General features: G+C 45.5%; 1 protein-coding gene across 2 annotated transcripts; it reads left to right on the top strand.

Annotated features, from left to right (window-relative positions):
* Positions 1 to 728: 728 nt before the first annotated feature.
* smad7 (SMAD family member 7) lies at positions 729 to 17,773 on the top strand. Of its 2 annotated transcripts, none has more exons than XM_039779946.1 (4): positions 729 to 2,238; positions 3,170 to 3,223; positions 6,542 to 6,613; positions 16,874 to 17,773. In XM_039779946.1, exons 1-4 carry the CDS (start codon positions 1,773 to 1,775, stop codon positions 17,410 to 17,412), a joined length of 1,131 nt encoding a protein of 376 aa, XP_039635880.1. In that variant the 5' UTR covers positions 729 to 1,772; the 3' UTR covers positions 17,413 to 17,773. The 2 variants fall into 2 exon arrangements, with proteins under 2 accessions (XP_039635880.1, XP_039635881.1); XM_039779947.1 differs by lacking the exon at positions 729 to 2,238 and adding an exon at positions 8,104 to 8,180 and having other exon boundaries at positions 3,208 to 3,223.
* The last annotated feature ends 1,348 nt before the right edge of the window (positions 17,774 to 19,121 follow it).

The raw sequence follows: 19,121 nt of genomic DNA, 5'->3' as shown, positions 1-19,121 counted from the left end.
AAATGGATTCATCGTATGAAGACAGTACGTGGGCAGATCCTGTTCTATATTTACTGTGTCAGGCATGAAATATCGTTGATCCTCAGCCGATGGACCGTTTTACTGGACAAGAAGGGTGGAAACTGGTGTGTTGATAGTTAAGACAAACTCAAAGGACACTTGTGTTTGTCCCATCTGAAAGATAAACGTCCAGCGGGCGGCAGTAGCGCGCTCTAATCCGTGTTTCGGACATGATTGCGTTTTGTCTTTGCTACCCTAAGTAGAGGCTCGCAGGCACACATTATCTATCGCTTGTTCGCCTCAGGATCAGACATTAATAACACTAAAATGTCCAAAAGCTGAAAACTTTAAGAGTTGTACTTTTGTTTAAATTTCATGTCATTTAAGCTCATTGAATAAAGCTTTAATAAGGCACAGATGGCCCACACTAGATTAGGTATCCTCAATTTTACCATGTATTTAACATTCAGAAGTTTAACAGAAATGTCTTGAATTGAGAGTATTTTTTGGCCCAACTGCTTTTAGTTTCCCAACCTCGTCCTCGTATCCTCAACATTACACTTTGTCAACTTTTCTGGGAAAATGTTAACTTTCCCACTCCTCCCTCTTTGTGTGTGTGTGTGTGTGTGCGTGCGCGTGCGCGCGTGTGCGTGCGTGCGTGCCTGTATGTGTGTGCGCTGTGGGCTCTGCTTGATCTGTTGTTTGCGCAGCACAATCACATTTCTTTTAAGCGACAGGGTGTCTAGACACACACGTGACCGGGCGCGTCAATGCGCACTGGAGACGGAGCAAGGGCACCCAAACCGTTCGCCTCACTTACAGACAGAGAGCCTTCTGCCCCCCTCGAGATCACTCGTTGACTCGCTTTCTTCCACACTCAGACACGGAAACTTCGTGTGAGATACGAGGTTGGATTATTTAATCTTTCGATTCGACTACTAAAATAGGTTACGAGGCTCGGTGCGTGGACGTAACCCGAGGGTATCTCTCTCTCTCTCTCTCTCTCTCTCTCTCTTTCTCTCGGGCTTTCAAACGCAACTCAACTCGGGTTAGAGAATCAGTCCTGGATTTGCTCCCTGACTCTTTGGACGAGGCTCATCCTTGCCAGCAGACCACATCCTCTGCAGACGAGTGGCATATTTAGACGGTAACGGATAAAAAAAAAAGCCTCCCCGAGCCTGCCGGAGAGCCCTACACTCTGCAGTCGGATCAAGGATTTTGTGGATTAATGCTCTTGAAGACACGGCGGCGAGCTCCGGTTTTCATGGGATAATTGTGATAGCGTTTAGGCTTAATTAGGCCCCAGTTTGTCTAATTTCCACTACAGCTAATGCGCAATTCTGACAGTTTTAATGCTGAAAATCGGCACGGAGTGTGTTGTAAAGGGGTCAGTTCACAGCGCTATATGCTGCACATCACCAAGTGAATAATTGTAACACATTCAGGCTACATGCTGCTGTGTTGTAGCAAAGGTGTATTAAACTGCTAGATTCATTATAGGCTAGTCTTAAACGCCGGACGTGATGGTTATTTATCCCCGGAGGGAAAGCTGACTGTGCCGGGAACCTCGACTGCTTTTCGGTGATCAAGTCTGCAGGAGAAGGCAACAGAGACTGGCGTATGCTACAGATTTCCTCTGCTCATCCAGCTCGCAGTTTTTCCACCGTATTTTCTCAGGCTGCTTATCATTGCCTGGACTCGGATCCCGGAATCTTCATGATTTGCGGACACCATGCTCGTTTTTTAGCCGGGGAACCCTCTTTTCGTCCCGCATGTTTAGGACCAAACGATCGGGGCTCGTCCGGCGACTCTGGAGGAGTCGTGCGCCCGTGGAGGGCGACGGGGAGGCGGATAGAGGGACGCATGGCTCCGGGGGCTGCTGCATGGGCAAAACGACAAAGGTGGCCAAGTCCAACGCCGGGACGGAGGCTGAATTGAAGGCGTTGACCCACTCGATACTGAAAAAGATCAAAGAGAAACAATTAGAGGTGCTTTTGCAGGCGGTGGAGTCCAAGGGGGGTGCCCGAAGCCCGTGCTTGCTCCTGCCCAGCAAAGTGGACGCCAAAGTGGGTCAACAGTCTTATTCTCTCCCCATGCTGCTCTACAAAGTGTTCAGGTGGCCGGACCTCAGGCATTCCTCGGAGCTGAAGAGGCTGTCTTGCTGTGAATCCTACGGGAAAATCAATCCAGAGCTCGTTTGCTGCAACCCGCACCACATGAGCAGACTTTGTGAACTCGGTGAGCTTGATTTTTATAATAACCTCATCCTCAAAACAAAAGTTCTGAAATTGCGTTTAAGTCTCTGGTGGTCGGGCCTCATTTTACATCAAGTACAAATTCAGACACCGTGTCATTATGTCAAAGAATTACCAGACTCTTAAAGGGATAATTAGCCTAATTCAAATGACATCACCTCTCTTGGCACAGTTGTCTTCAGTTTCCATAAGGCCAAACTTGACCAATGTTGAAAGCGTGCCAAGTGGTCCTCTTCATCTTTTCGGCGGTGTGGTATCATTGAATTTGGCATCTTACATTGAAACAGTCACATCACAAATAGCCTATCTTTTTTTTTTTCCAGTCAATTGTTATTAAGACGATTTATCGCTTGATTGTGTTTTTTATATGCCAAATATGTTAATTTCTTAATTGGGCTGCATCCCGAATTGTTTGAATTTGTTTTTTGGGCACACACGAGCTGTTTTTTCCACCTTAAATCAGGATATTGTGAACTTCATCAAAGCCCCGCTTTTACAACAAACAGCCCATCTGGTATTTCAACATTTCACAATTGGCATTTCCAAAGTGCAAAGCGACTCATCCAGGGCTTTACAGTCTTTCCACGATGAAGTTTCCAGGGCTTGTGTGTGTGTGTGTGTGTGTGTGTGTGCGTGTGTGTGCGTGTGTGTGTGCTTGCTTGGCGTCCCGGGCCAAAAGAGGCCCGTATCTCAGTTTGTCCTAGACGCTGATAGTGGCCCTCCTGGCGCCAGGCGGCCCCCTGTTTATCTGCCTGCCAATGAAAGGCAATAGCCGCCGGCCTCCCTGCCTGCCTCTTCAGGCTGAGCTGACAGACACAAAACCTTTCCCAGAAGAATGACAACTCTTATCATAAAGTTAAGATCTCTCCCTTGTTTGTTTCTCATGCTCTGCTTCTTTTTTTCACTCCATGCAGAGTCTCCTCCTCCTCCATATTCACGCTATCCCATGGACTATCTTAAACCACCAGGTGAGCTTGATTTACACATACATAAATGCTTATTTTTATTTCCTGCAAAAAATACAAATCTAAAAGGCCATCTTGTATTCATGAATGTTTACATGTTGTCTGACATTACATATGCATATGGTATTACACACTTCCCCTGGTGTGTGTGTGTGTGTGTGTGTGTGTGTGTGTGTTTGTGTAGGAAACAGCTCCTCCATGTTATGTTGTGATTTATGATAGCAGTGGAGAGGCACGCCTGGCTGGCTGGGCAGTTCTAGCATGGCTGGTAGCCAGGGCAAAGCAACACAAAGTTGAGATACCAGCTATAGACTGGCATGTCACCAGGGTGTGTGTGTGTCTGATGGGGGGTTGTATGGGTGTTTGTTTGTGTGTCCATCTATCTATTTTAAATTGCGGCACAGACAGCGGTGCCTTTGGAGCCAGCCTGCCTTTATCAGCTGAATTAATCAGATTACGGTTTAGGACTTGTGTGTGTGTGGGTCTGTGTCACTGCTCCACATCTCTTTTTTGATTTGTATTGGTTTAAGGATTTGGCGTGCATATGTGTATGTGGAATTTCTTCCACTGATTGCCCAACTGTCCTCTCCCCCCCACACCCCCCCAATCAAGCTTCGGTCTTGCTTTATTGTTTTCTCCCTCCACCTGTGCCAGACTCTACATGCTGCTGTGGTTGTCATCCTATTCCCCACTGCCGGAAAGTGGCATCAGGTTGTCATTGTCTATTAAGTCAGTATTGGAGTGTGTTAGATTTCAAGCTATAACCAGAGAAGTGTGAGACTGGGGGATAAAGAGAACAAGAGTCACAGAGAGGGTGACAAAGAGATAAAGTTTTTGGTTTTTCACCCCCTTGCTTATTTGCTCATTTACCTCCGTCTTTCCATCTGTCAGTGCAGGAAAAGCTTAGCGTTGAACAATGACCAGTCGACCAGCCAGCCAGTTAGTCAAGAGAAGGAGAAAGTGGCTTTCAGTGAGTGGAAACAATAGGAAGTCATTGCAGCTGCAGCTGTGGTTCATCAAAGCCCCCCTTCTCTCTGTCTTTATTTACCAGGCTTCCATGATATTGTTTTACCTGAAAAGCACATCCAGAACTTTAAATACAAGCAGAATTGATCTTACATGATCATTAGTGAAATCCCCTTCATAGTCAACCTCCTCCTGACGTGGTGTCTGTCTCCAGGTAGAGCTAGCGTTCAGTTGGAAACATTCCAGTGAAGAAAGGAAACAAGAAGGTAAATAGGAAATGCAAGCTGGATGCCGACAAAGGAAATTATTATGAAACCCATGTTACCACCCTGTTTCGCCTCTTAGAAAAAAACTGCAAAAACTTGGATTGGTTTGACTGTGTGGGAATAAAATGTAGCCAACAAGAACAGAACAAGGCGAGGAAAATATCATCAGGTTGCTGGGCAATATGGGAAAAAAAATCAAATATCACAATATTTTTGACCAAATACATCAATGTCAATAATGCGGCGATATTGTAGGGTTGACTATTGGTACTTTCACAAAATATATATAATCAAAGGAGTGTCTGTGTGTCTGTCTGTATTGGCAAAGGAAGATGTAAGACAACATTTATTAATAGGACAATGGAGCAGACTGGAGAGTAAAGACACACTCAGAGGACAGATGAGTTTATCATGCAGAAAGACCCCCCATGGCCTCGGGGAGCTGTCAATCATCAACTCCTTCTCATTACTGGAGGCTATTACAATTTTCTATACTCCTCTCTGTATTTGCTTTGTATTAGGCTGTGTTAAATCATCATGACATTCAGAAAATCTGCATGGATAACTTCTATAAGTCGATGAGACGTTGTAAAAAATCTGCATAAGGCGGAAGAGCGCTAGATTTTATGATGATGATTTTTATGATTCCAGTGAGCAGGAAGTGTGGGGTTATATGTGTCAGGGTGCCTGTCCGCTCTAGCAGTGGCGGTCAGTATGAAAGCAGCTGAGATGTAAAAAAGCTACCTTGTTCCAGCTCTGGGGAATATAAATCACACACTGTTAGCACGTTCTCTCTGATGCCCCCTCAACCCTGTGGTCAGCTGTGAACTGTTGCCCGGGAGACCAGGGCAAAGGCTGCTGGCAGCCAATGAAAGTGAGGCAGGCTCGGGCTATGCCTGTGCATCTCGTTACTGTGACCACAAGCAGCACGGGCCGCGTCCGGATGGGGCAGGGTGGCGGGGAGGAAGGCTCGCAGTGAAACCGCTCTAGTCGCTGTTTGCTTTATTACTTCTTCGCTGCTGCAACTCTGCTCGATCAAACAGGATGAGCCAATGAGACGATCTGTTAGCAGGAGAGTGGAATTATTAAACAGAAATGCCATCCTCCTCGCATACTGACCCCCTTCTTACTGTATTTCTGTACGTACTTTAATGCAAAAGTAACATGCGTGGCTTGCTGTGAGTGGAGGCGATCCCCACCACATCCATTGGTTCAATGGATGGATAGAAGGTGTAGCGCAGCGTTGACGTGCAGCAAGAATGAATACCAAGCTACCAGCAGCAGCGCTGCAGCAGAGCTAGCCGGCTCCCAGCAGTGTACTGCTGCGCTCAACACACAGCATTTTTTGTTAAAGCCCCATTCATTGGTCATGTTGAAACTAGTCAACATTACAAGTCTTTGTGGGAGTTAAGCATTCAAATGCAAAGAGAGGGAGACAGAGATAATGAGTAGTTTTTCTTCTCTTGTCTGCCTGCTAGTGCGTACATTATGGTGGACAGCTTTCAAGGTCTTTCTCATCTCTGTCTGCCAAGGCAGTAACAAACACATTTATAACTTGATGTAGAAACATTTCTGATACACCTTTGCTGTTGCTGTTAATGCTCATATTGCTCTGTCTTTAGAGAGAAAAGCAGGAGCAGGAATAATATTAAGAGATAAAACCAGTTTGGATTAAAAGATGAGACCCAGAACACATTTGATTATTGAGGTGGGATCAGAAGTCTCCAGCCCGAACCCTCGCCTCAGTCGTTAGCAGAAAAAACACAGCTCCTTTCAGATCAACAGCTCGTCTATGCAGAGATGCAGGGCTAACGTTCCTCCTGAAGCAGTGGATTATGGGTGGATTATCAGGGGGTGTAAGAGACTCTCCTCTGTAAATCTTCTCTGTGTGTGTGAGAGTGTGAGCTTCGTCGTCAGCGTCTTCATACGGCATTGATTTCACCGGAATGATTGACGGTCTCACAGCTGCTGCTTTGCTTCCTCCCCATACACACACACACACACACACACACACACACACACACACACACACACACACAGGAACACACACAGTGCTAATTCAAAGTATCTCTTTCTCTCTTTCCATTAGATTCTCCAGACTCTGGACCTTCATCCAGTGATACTGGGGGAACGACATACTCAGCCCCTGTGGGGCTTTCAGGTAAATATTTCTACAAATAGATTTCCCATCTTTTTCTACTGTCCCTCCTTTTTGAAAGTCATAATATTTCCCTCCTCTGTTTTCTTTACCTTTTCCTGTGCATTCCTCTCAAAACACACGCTTATCTCTCCTCCATACTTGTAATGATGAGGAGTCAGTGATCGTGGGGGCCACTGCTTCCCCTCTGTAATAAAAAAAAAAGCCAGTGAAGAAGGGTGGTGTATTTCTCCACAGAAATTCCTCCCTCCTGGCTTTTTGAACAACACTCTTCTATTCTCCTCTTCCTCTTCATGTTATGTTGTAATGGAAGACAAACACGGCAAACTGTTGTTTGGAGAAGGATATGCTCTTTGCGTGCGGTATTGCGGTATAGCAGCAAAAAGAGGCTTCAACTGACATGAGAGTGTTTGTTTGGGTGTGTTTGTACGTACAGGGGATGTCTTTGTGGACAGTAAACACTCCTCTGGGCTCTGTGTGTGGATAAGAATGAGACACAGGAGCCTTTATTTCTTCCATCTCTCATGCAGGACGTGTTTCGGGCTTCCTCAGCTTTTCTCCCATAATCCCCTTTGGCAGCGTTGCTTTCCTTACCCAGCCCCTGTCCGCAGGCTACAGAGTAAGATGGTGTTCACGAGAGAGAGAGAGAGAGAGAGAGAGAGAGAGAGAGAGTTTGCTCTCCGCTGCCTAAGATTGCTCTGTGCTGTTCTCTGCTTTCCTTTGCCTCAGATGGTTCTCATTACCGGGCCTTTAAAGCCTGTTTTATGTCAGTTGGTGTTCACTGCCCATTTCCCCCCCTCCTTTGTTTGGTGGTAGGGGGGTTGGCTCAGGCCCCCACAAACAGTGTTCAGCCTTTCCGCTGATTTTGTACAGTGGCCACTGGCAGTATTGCAATGAAAAATGGGATTTCACCCATATGTTAGATGGGGGAAGAGATTGGAGCAGTGCTTACAAGAACAACTAAAATTCCATCTCTGCTCTTCTCCTTCCCCTCTTCTCCTCCACACCTTCAGATGGACACTAAAGTCCTCCCTTTGTGCATTAACTAAAGACACATTTTAGACCAAGTTCAAACTGTGAAACCCTAGAACTGGAGTCTTAACAGGCGCCCCCATGCTCCCTCCCTTACTGCGTCCCTCCCTCAGCAAGACGTACCCTCCTCCTCCTCCCCTGTTTTCCTTCCTGGCGAGGATGACATGGCAGCGGCAGCCAGTGCTCCAGTGAATGGGCCTCCTCAGTAAAAGCAGTAGAGGTAGAAAGGCCAGGGCGCGATGGCCGAAGCTCTCTGCCCTCATGATTTCCCTGGCGAGCCAAGAAAAAAAGGCTGCTCCATTCCTCCTGTCCCCACCCCCCTCCCCTCAGACTCGCCCTCTCTCCCTGCTTCCCTCCTTTTGCTCCCTCTCTCTGGGGCCCTGACAAAAGAAACATGGCTCTCCCAGAGGCCCACTGCTGACCTTCTAATTCACTCACTCTGCCATTTTTATGCTCTTCAGACATATTTACAGAGATGAAGAAGGAAGAGAGACGATGGTGGCTTTCAGGGAAGGAGGGGGGCAAAGACTTAAAGACGGCAAGAGTTTTGCTTGTTACTTTTTAGCATTGTAGTGGATTGGTGAACCAGCTTTAGCCCTTCTATGGAGTTATACTTTAGCAAGAGCAAAAAAGTATCCAAAAGAGATCCTAATTCATCTACAAAACACAGCTCAGACAAAGCTGATGATATGAGGTTAGAGATAACATCCTCATCTCCCATCTTTCCTTATTTATTCTCCTTGTTTATCCATGTTGAAATTAAGCCAAGACCGTCCAGACTGGAAGGAGTTAAGTGAGCTGCGACAGCGACAAGCGCAAATTCAAACTAGGCTGCCTGCCAGGCTACCAGCTCCAAAGCTCCTCTTGCTGGCTCACGTCATAAGCTTGGAACAGAGCAGAGAGGAGGGAAGAGTGGAGGGAAGAGGAGTAGGAAGAGGCGGGGCTGGAACTGGGAGTCAGGGTGCTGATCTTGGTTTGAGCTGGCGTGAGGACTTAGCTCAGAGGTTTGGGTTCACTCAGGAACTGAAGAGAGAGAGAGATCAAGAGACAGATTTGGAAATGGGAGATCAGGTCAGGGTTAAGAGGGAGCTGGATTGTTGGTTATGAATCTGTGGAGTTTTAAGTAATATTTAAACTTGTTAGAGATTACCGTAGATTGTTTATGAGCAGCTTTGGTGGCACACACGTAGCCAGACGTCCATGTTGTCAAGTTCAAAGAGGTCTGGAACAAGTTGTCTACAATAAAAGAACTCCGGTAGCTTGACTAGACACAGGTTTTGTGTGACAAAGTGCTAATGTGTGTGTACAAGGCCTGGGTATCATTTTAAAAACATTATATTCTAGTGCTGCTTGAGTTCTGGTACAAATACAGAAATAATACTTTGACAAATTTAGAGAGGTTTCCACTTAACAAAAAAATCCAAATGTTCTTGTGTGTGAATGTTTAATCACAAGCAGATTTTGACTTGAGTCTGGAACAATCTGATCAAAGAGTAAGTAAAGGGTATTATGAATCTGGCCAAATATTCAGTGCTAGCTTTCTATCCTGTTTTTGTTAGTTGTGAGTAGTAGTATTGTAGATCAATTACCAGTGTAAAAACTCTTCTTTAAAGAGCTCATGCCTAGCTCTTATTGGATGTGTAGCATCGGTGTGCGTGTGTATGTCTGTTGGCGTGCTTGTTGGTGCCATCGGGGACTGACCCGAAGTGCCTGTGTGTAAGAAGATCCAGTAAGGCTGCAGTGACGGGCAGATAGAATGACCTGGTGCGAGCCCTGGCGCACGGCCGACTGTCACACAGGCGCTTCCTCCCACTGCAGGTTAAATTTAGGCTGAGTTGTATTCTTATACCACCAGCCAGTCACCTCGCTCGACAGACAGTCGGCCAACCCTTCAGTCTGTCAATTAGTCATCCAGTGAATCGGCTGGAGGTATAACCTTCATCAGGGGCTCTGACAGAGATTAAATTTAGTCTTGGCACCTCAGCTCATTAAATCAAACTAGTTCTGCTGTCATATGGAAGGCCCCGAAGAAACGGCCCATTTTTGGTGAAAACGCAGTGGGAGAAAAGGCCTATGTGTTGTTTTGAATTAGTTTTTTATGAGTTATTTACAGGAAGTTATACCTAAGACACAATCTTAGAATTTTATAGGAAGCTAACTTCCAGCAATCATCAGCTCAAGTCAGAAACAGAGCGCCCTCAGTCTCCCTCCTCGCTCTCGGCATTCCTGTCTTGTTTGGGTTAGCGGGCAAAGGAAAGGGCTGCACAGGATATGACCTCATGTCTTTGAGGAAAAGGGGAGCGGACAGGGAGGCAGCCGAGGCCTCTTCTTGACGGAAAACAAACACTGGAGTGCACCAACCAGAAAGAAGGAGGGAGTAAAACAAAAAAGAAAGAAAGAAATTGATGACAGAAATATAAATGTTGCCTATTACAGCCTGGTAGACTTGCTACAGAAACGAGAACAAGAGAAAGTGAACGTGTACTGTTTCTGCTTATGTTGAATCTTGATTTTCCTTATGCTTGAACAGTAAAAGGAAGGAATGGAGTAAGGAGAGAAGATGGCGGCTTTGGGTGGAGGGAGAGATGGCCGGCAGCTCTGCTCTGTTCTCTGTAATTTGGAGGCTGTGAATTCAGCCAGCGACTTGAGCAGAGCCGGGCCGCTCCGTGCCGGGGCCAGGATCTCTCATTACTCCCCACTTCCTCTCCTTGCGCAGCAGCCAAGCCGCCTCTTGGCAAGGGACTTAATTTTGGTTTTGGCCGTCCTCTGATCCCCACCCTGTGTCATTATGCTGCACAAATCGAAAAAACAGCACGCGGAGACAGTGGAGGATGGAGAGACGGGGGGGGTTGGGGAGAGAAGACAGGAAAGTGTGCCTAGCTTGTTTGGGTTTGTGTTAAAGATTTTCTCAGATTGAGATGCTTCATGCTGCATTGTTCTCAGTGTGGCATCAAGACACCATTTACTGTTGAAAACATTAGCCTACCTTAGCATCAGCCAGTGGATTGAACGGTGGGCTATGCAGATTTGGCTCCGAGCCAGAGCTGGAGGGATGCCCAGAACAAGATGAACACTGTTTTGGTTTGCAGTCACTCTGTGGAAGTGGATTTTGATATTACCTCAATGTATGTACATACGAAAGAGAGACTGAGTGTGAAGGAGAAAGAGGAAGGGAGGGCGAGAACCCCCCTTTAGTAGGATAAAGACGGAAATGGAAATAAGTGGAGACGCATTCCTGTAAACTTGTGTGTGTGTGTGTGTGTGTGTGTTAGATTTCTAGTGTGACACACAGTGCTGCTGTCTCCACCCTCCCGCCTGCTCATTCATGTAGTCAGTTTGTCTTTTGTTGTAGTCAGACTGGAGGGGTGTCTTTATCTCAGTGACAGACTCAGCCCTGTCTGTAGCCACATCTCTATCACAGACCACAGTGCTGGCATAAACACACACACACACACACACACACACATTCACAGACATGCACAATTATTAATAACAGCAACAACACAACAAAAGCTCAGACTGCACACACAACAGGCTCTGCTGGTTGTCTGCCTCTCTGTTTGCGGTGTTTGTATTATTTAGTTCCCACGGTGTTTCAGCACTACAACAATGTGGGTCATTGTTCGGCTTGTCTTTCAATCTGTCCGTAGCAAGTGATCCTCTGACTTGTGTGTTTGCAAAAGTGAGCTGATGACATCTTACAGTCTGCCTGGCACCTTGTGTCCAACTAGCCTTGTGTCTATTTGTCCTGTCACCCTGGGAAAGCTGGGCTGCAGGGGATCGTACCTTCAGTGAACCTTTTTAGTGAAAAAAGCATCATGCTGTAGTTGTATGATAATGTCGATCCAAATGGAAGCTGCTGCCCAATTAATTATGAAACGTTCCTGTGATGAACACTGTGCCGAGCAGCATCAAAATATGTGGATCGTGTAATTATAGCAGAAACTTCCACTCAGAAAAAATTATACTGTAGATGGAGGCTTTAGGAAAACATGCGCCATTTCTTCTCCTTATCTTCTCCCGGTCGTGGCCGGATGGTTCATGTTAGAGATGGCGTGTCTGCAACTCATTCTCTCTATCTGTGTTTCTGCGAGAAGTCAGATCTGTAGATAGTGAAACTGTGCCACTCCCCTGTGTGGTTTTCCTGCCATCAGGGCTTATTTAGGTTTCCTGAAGTAGGGGGGAAGGACTTCACATCTTCTTACGTAACCTGCCACCCTAAAGAGGCACTTCCTCTGTCAGCTACTACCGTCTATCTGTCTGTCTATTAATCTACCGGCTGTGGCTGAATAATGTGTCATTTCATCTTCAGAGTTGTCGCAAAGATGGCAAATTAGGTCCACCTAGTACACTTTTTTAAGAGTTAGAAAGATGTGAACTTACCATACTTCTGCAGCCTCTTTCTTATCTCTGGCCTGAATTTCTATCCACACTGTTGGTGGTTAAGTGACATTTTGGTTACATGTTGCACGCACGACAAGTAACTTCTGCATGACAAGTAACCAATCACAGTCACAAAAGAGTAGGCTGAGTCATTTACCCTTCAACAGTAACAAAAGAAAAACCAGACTGAAAAATTGATGGCTTAAACTTACAAAGCTGTGGTGTTGTACTGATGCAAGGCAAGGACACTGACCTTTCTCTTTCTGAAGGTGTTGTCTCTCATTGAATAAGAATAAAGTGAACACAACAGGCAGAGAGAGTGAAATGCACAGGCTTTTATTACAGGCAGAAACACACACACACACACACACAGTGCTGAACACACACAGCGTGGCAGAGAGAACAAAAGGAATGCCTCCAGGGTGACCCTTGACCTTTTGGAATAGACTTTCCCCAGCTCGAGAGAGGGTGTTGACTTAGAAAATAAGGCACCATGAAGAGCCCTTCCTTCCCCCTAGAGCTGTTTCCTTCATGTCTTCCCCATTCCTCGCCGACGACAGGGTCATTACATGTCTGAGGCAAGCGGCGCGCACACACACACACACACATAGGGCTCTTAGGAATCGATACGAGACTCGTCTCAGGAGCCTCCTCACTATTTACCGATGTTGATAGTGTTGTGTCCAGGAGTGAAGGTTGAAAATTGTGTGTGTGCATGAGGTCATGTGTATGTGTTGAGTATAGTAGCAACCTGGTGTGTGTGTGTATGTGTGTGTGTGTGTGCGCTTGTGTGTGTGTGCGCGCTTGTCTGTGGAGTCAGACAGAGGTAATGATTAACCTTTCCAGACTGGCCCTGAGAGAAGCGCCCAGTCTGGCGTTGCCCCTCCCCACTCTCAGCCATCCCTCCTCCCTTCCACCAAGTCCAATTGTCTCAGCTAGCGTGGTGTCCACTCTTTAAGACCTTGGACCATTAAAATCCACAGGGGAGCGAGCAGTGTGTGTCTATTTGCCGATTGCGCCCTCCCTGTGCTGTGGTTTAAATATTTTGCATTGCACAGTGGGTTGATTTACAAATAACAGATTATATTACACTGCCCCTCCCCACCCACCTCACATACCAACAGCTGCTCATCTACGTTAAATACCTAGAAAACAGAAGTTGTGTTGCTAATGGCTAACATCCACATTAGCTCTCACTAGCTGCTTGTTGAAATTTCTTACAATGCACAAAAAATTTGAACCAGGCCTGTTATCATTTTATTATCCATGTAGCATGATGCAAACCAATCTGCTCCAGTATCTTTCAGCAATGGTCTATCAACATTTTTAGCTCTCTTCTTGCGTCATAGCGGACCAGCAGGGAAAATCTTTTTTTTGGATTTGGTTTATGTGTGGACCCCAAGGGAAAAACCAGACTGGGACAGACTAGCAGCAGACATCTGACTGGAGCAGAGCAGAAAGGACCGGGGTGACAGATGGCCTCAGGCTGCCAGCTAGCCCGCTTATCTCCAGAGAGGAGAAGCCTGAGACACACAGGCTGAAGGGCTGCAGAGAAAACGAGCAGGTGGGGACGGCAGACAGATAGACGGACTAATGCTTCGATAGGCAGACGTCCAGAAAGCAGACAGACATGCAGACAAATGTACAGACAGCTCTGTAAGTGTTCTGAGGCTGGAGCTGACAGAAACACAGCGCTCCAAGGACAGACGAACTCGGTGCAGACACTCTGACGACACCGTCTGACACACATATACACACACACACACACACACACACACACACACATATATATATATATATATATATATATATATAAACACACACATTAATGTGAGTGGCCCTGTATCGACACACCTTGTTCCATGTGCAAGGTTCATTTAACTGAATTTAAATTTTTAACACATACTGTGTTTGTGTGTGTTTGCGTGCAAGGTGCCTGCCGGTCACGCTCCTCATGTTACGGTCTGACACTATTTCAGGTGCTTCGTGTGTGTGTGTGTGTGTGTGTGTGTGTGTGTGTGTGTGTGTGTGTGTGTGTGTGTGTGTGTGTGTGTGTGTGTGTGTGTGTGTGTGTGTGTGTGTGTGTGTGTGTGTGTGTGTGTGTGTGTGTGTTCAGCAGCATTACACATGAAGTGTAAGCTCATCTGCTGTCAGGACAAGCTGTGAACATAGTCTTCACAAGGCTGCACCCCACAGATGGAGGAGTCTGCCAGTCTGGCTTTTCCTCTGCTGATATATTGAACAGAGAAATAGTTTTGTTTACCTGTAAGTATAGTTTGAGCTGGACAAAATACTGTGACCAATATTTTTGAATCATTTGTCTCTCTCTCAATTTAGCTTTCAGTCGGGCTCCTATCCAAACTGTTGCTGTGCTACCTTTTATACTTCTACTCCACTCTACATTTCAAAGGAAAGTACTGTTGTGCTTTTTACTCTTGGTCGGTGAAAACAGTCATATAATGCCCTCTGTGGCTCTTGGAGAAGTCTGAGAAAATAACCCCCTGATGATGTCATAGTGGTCATCATGGTTATCTCAGTTTGGACTTAGCGTTTGAAAAATGTTTAAGATCCAGTGTTTTTTGGAGCTTGACCCATACTAGGGACAGGATATCTCTACGCATTATCGATGTCAACCATTCTTTTTTAATCTATCTCTGGCATTACAGGACTTGTAATGTATTATTTCTACATTGTAGTATTGCAACTTTCACATAAGAATACTTCTTACACCACTTTACTAGCTGACCCTTTGTGTTGCCCTTCATGTTTCCCTGTGTTTTTTTCTGTCTCTCTTCAACCCTTTGATTTGATCTTTCCCTTGCTTTTCTCTCCTCTGTGGTTGCTACCAGTCAGAGTTTCTGAGAGGAGAGGAGACGAAGGAGGGGAAGCGGGGCAGTTAGTGTAGTCCTGAATAGCAGGGTGTTTTCAGGCTGCAATGACAGGCTCAGACAGGCAGCCGCTCTAATGACCTCTGACGCCAGGCCCTGTCTCTCTTAGCAATAACAAACACACACAGAGCCCCACAGGTGAGCTCCACCAGCAGGCCCTCTGTCAGCTGTTAAGAAAGTCCAATGCATCCTTCTCCTCATCAACCGCGGCTGTTCCTGTACGTACATGTAAAACAGACCAGAGAGCAGAGCTCGGCCAGGATCGGAGACTCTGTCATACATCAGACACAAGAGACACTTTCTGTCTTGTATCTCAAAGATAAATGCTTTTCCCCTCTATTTAGTCTAAGGTAGATAGCTGGGTACTTAGTTTCCCCCAGCACCCCATGAGGACGGATTTACGATAAACTACCCGAGGCTCGGCTCCGACTAACTTCAAAGAACACAGCCCCTCTTGTTTTATGGAAGGCATGGTTTCAGTTTTTATTCCCCCTCCCTCCCCTCTCTCTGTTTCTCTCTCTCTTCTCCCAGTGTTGTCTTTTTCTTCCCTTTTTTTTGTCTGCGTCTAATGAGGGCTAATGACAGGCCGCGGTGAGTCTGCTCAGGCCGGCAGAGATTCTGCCGCATTAACGCTGCAGTTTGTCTCAGACGAGACCTTCCAAATTACCGGTTACATTCACAGCCACCGCCAGATGAAACGAGAAAGGGAGGGGGGGGGGGAGTCTGGGAAGGACGGGGGCGACTAAAATGGCTCTGAGAGGGGTTGTGTTAATTTTTTCCCTCACATATATTTCCCCTCTTCAGGCTTTCCTTGAATGTGTCTGTCATCGTGGCTGGATTCTAGTGATTGTGTGTGTGTGTGTGTGTGTGTGTGTGTCTTTAGAGGAGAGGAAGCATAACAGATTGTTGAGCAGTTCATAGGAGTTGCAGCAATTAGGTGATGACCCTAAAAGCACAAGAGATGCTTAAAAAACCAGGAGAGGAAGCAAAGTTGCAAAAGTAACAGTCAAAATATGTGAAAAGCATTCCTTCTCTTCCCCACCCCGCCCCCTCTTTCTTTCCTCTTGCGCTCTCTCTGTCTCCCTCTATTTCCCTTGCGCCTGACTGGCTCCCACTTTTCTAGCAGGGAGTAGCTGGGAGCCAGATTTCTGTGGAATAGAGATATGAAGGGGGAGAGGGACGGCACAGGAGGCACACTAAAGGGAGACGGGAGAGGGAGGGGGCTTGGAAACTGGAGCATGGCCAATGCTACACTTCTTTTACGCTCAGGGGAAACTTTAGACTGGAGAGGCCTAGCTTGTCAACGATTCAGACACCAGGGTTTGAGGGTTAACGGCCTGCCTTGCTCGTCAGCTAAACACCATGTGCTTCACCGTAGACAGGGAATGGTTTATGTGTTTATGTGTAAGTTACTTGTGCTCAGTTGCTGCGGCCTTGTATATTTGAGCATGAATTCAAAGATTTAGTTTATCATTTCCTCCAGCAGGGTGAAGCATGTTGCTGTAGAGAGATGATCAGGACTGTCGGTTGACGTCACTACATTGTTGGCCACGCCGCAACAAAAATACAGCGAGCCAGACAGAAGATAAGCATTTAATGCTTAGACAAATATTGTACTGCGTGTGGACACTTGCCTGCCAGCATCTCTGAGTTCTCTTGTCTGAAGTCCAGAAATTCCAACATGGTTTTCCTGTGTGGTACAAATTAAGTAGGACAGTTTTTTTTCTCTAATTACCAAAACAGGGATAAGGAAGAAGTTTGAAGAAATGGAAATGTTTGAGTCGCCCGGTGTGGCCTTTGTTTATTATTTGAAAGCCTCATCGTTAGTTCCTCCTCTCCTCTCATTTTCTTTACTTCTTGATCTTTGTACTTTTGTACTTTTACTGTCTAATGTTTCAGTGTCTTTTCTTTGCAGCTTCCCACAGGTCTAACCATCTCCTTCGCTCTCTGTTTCCTTCAGATTCCCTAGCGTTGCAGGAGTCTGGCGATCGGGCCCATTGGTGCGTGGTGGCATACTGGGAGGAAAAGACACGTGTCGGGCGCCTCTACTCAGTCCAGGAGCCCTCTCTGGACATCTTCTATGATCTACCTCAGGGGAACGGCTTCTGTCTGGGCCAGCTCTGTTCCGACAACAAGTCCCAGCTGGTGCAGATGGTGCGGGCCAAGATCGGCTATGGCATCCAGCTGACGCGTGAGCCAGACGGGGTGTGGGTCTACAACCGCAGCTGCTACCCCATCTTCATTAAGTCGGCCACACTGGACAACCCGGACTCGCGCACGCTGCTGGTGCACAAGGTGTTCCCTGGTTTCTCCATCAAAGCTTTTGACTATGACAAAGCCGGCAGCCTGCAGAGGCCGAACGACCACGAGTTCACGCAGCAGCCTCGCACAGGCTTCACGGTGCAGATAAGCTTTGTGAAAGGCTGGGGACAGTGCTACACCAGACAGTTCATCAGTAGCTGCCCGTGTTGGTTGGAAGTCATCTTCAACACCCGATAGCAGCAACTTTCCTCTTCCTTTCCTCCACCCTCCACCTTCCCCCCCCCTCACAAACAGACTACACCCACTTTTCCCTTTTTTGTTCCAGAGGTTCAAACAGAGAAAAGAAAGTTTTGAGAGAAGAAGAAAGTATAAAATTCTGACGGACTTTGTTTAATAAATGACTAAGATTTAATTAAATAAAATAAGAAGCGAAAAATGTATTTTATGTTATATATAAATATATTATTAATTGTACATATGAAGACGTTTTATATGCATCATTATTTATGTATTGTGCAATGTGTTGATGAGAAAAAGAAAATAAGATGCACTTTGCTTAATATAAATGCGAAACAAAGAAATGCCAAAATAAAAATAAAAAATACAAATAACATTTTTTGCCCAGTCTGTTGTATCTTGGGGTTTGTGGCGGTTTCATTCAGTTTTTTTTTTTTTTATGTTTTTCTTTTGGTTTTGTGCATAATCCAAAATTAATATCTCTAAAAAACCTTTTGATTTAGTTTTGGTGACGAATATTATCTTTCATTATTACCAAAGTCAACATTGGCTTAGCATTGTGTCATTGAAAGACTTTGATGTCATGTTGTGGTTTGTAAAAGCATTTCCCTCTGAGACAAAATGAGTCAGACTGTGACAGAGTCATAAGTCATTGTCCCTGTCGTTAAAGGCTCATTACGCCTTTTAAAATTGTCAGAGTTATTTTCGGACGAATGTCCCTCTTCCTCTCTGTCATTAACCGACTGATGACATCACAGCCAGGAAGCAGTAATGACAAATTTCAGGAACCAATAAAGTCAACAGAGGGTCCAGCTTCCTGGATGAGCTCTCTTTTTTTAATGTCTGATAAAAACAAAAGAAATGTATCAACACATCAAACAACCACACAAAGAATTTGGTGCCACACGTGACGAGATGAACACATACCGGAATATATACTGGAAGATTACAACTTCATTTTGACATCTTAGATATCAGATGAATGGTCTATGCGATTAGAGACGATGGCCTACTTATGACCTATTGTATTTCTAAAAACAAGACAAAACAAAATACATTTCCTTTTAACAAAACCTTTCTCTGTGTGTGTGTGTATGTGTGTGCATGTGTGTGTGTGCGCGTGTGTGCATGTGTCTGTCTGGGCTGCGTCCTGTTGCTAGTCAGATGGGTGTCTGTGAAGAGGATTATTACTGTAAGCCTGCTTTACCCACACACGCTGTCTCAAAGACCTATATTCACAAGACCCACTCTTTACGCCATCCAACCCCAATCCTCCGCTCTGTTCGACAGAATTTTATTAGGAATATAAGAGACAAAACAACATATTTAGTGACAGTGACTCAGTGGTGGATGCAGGACTCTAATGGAGCATGTATGTATGTGCACTCCCTCCCTGTCCCTTTAACCCTTCTTACGGAAGAGTTAATAGCAATAAATAAATAAATAAAAACATTTTCTTATCCCTGAATTACTGAAAAAAAGACAATATGTAACACTTAAATATCTGTATGGTATTAGCAGACACATACAATATAATGCAGACTTAGAATAATAAACACAAATCCACAGTGATAAATAAGACAGCAAATATTTGTAGCCGACTGTTGAAAGTCTCCCTGTGTAAACGCTTGTCCAAGGATACATATTTATATTCTTTAGCTTTTGTGTTATTATTGACTGTGCCCAGTGCATACATTGTTGTATGTATC

This window comes from Perca fluviatilis, chromosome 17, assembly GCF_010015445.1.
Source record: "Perca fluviatilis chromosome 17, GENO_Pfluv_1.0, whole genome shotgun sequence".
NCBI lineage: Eukaryota > Metazoa > Chordata > Actinopteri > Perciformes > Percidae > Perca > Perca fluviatilis.
Note: the sequence above shows the minus strand (reverse complement) of the source record. Positions and strands in the feature narration are given on the sequence as shown.

Bases quoted from the DNA above. Each gene is read 5' to 3' on its own strand.
- smad7 (XM_039779946.1), top strand. From the start codon at position 1,773: ATGTTTAGGACCAAACGATCGGGGCTCGTCCGGCGACTCTGGAGGAGT. The intron at 2,239-3,169 runs GTGAGCTTGATT...CACTCCATGCAG, and splicing joins GAGCAGACTTTGTGAACTCG to AGTCTCCTCCTCCTCCATAT. The intron at 6,614-16,873 runs GTAAATATTTCT...TGTTTCCTTCAG, and splicing joins AGCCCCTGTGGGGCTTTCAG to ATTCCCTAGCGTTGCAGGAG.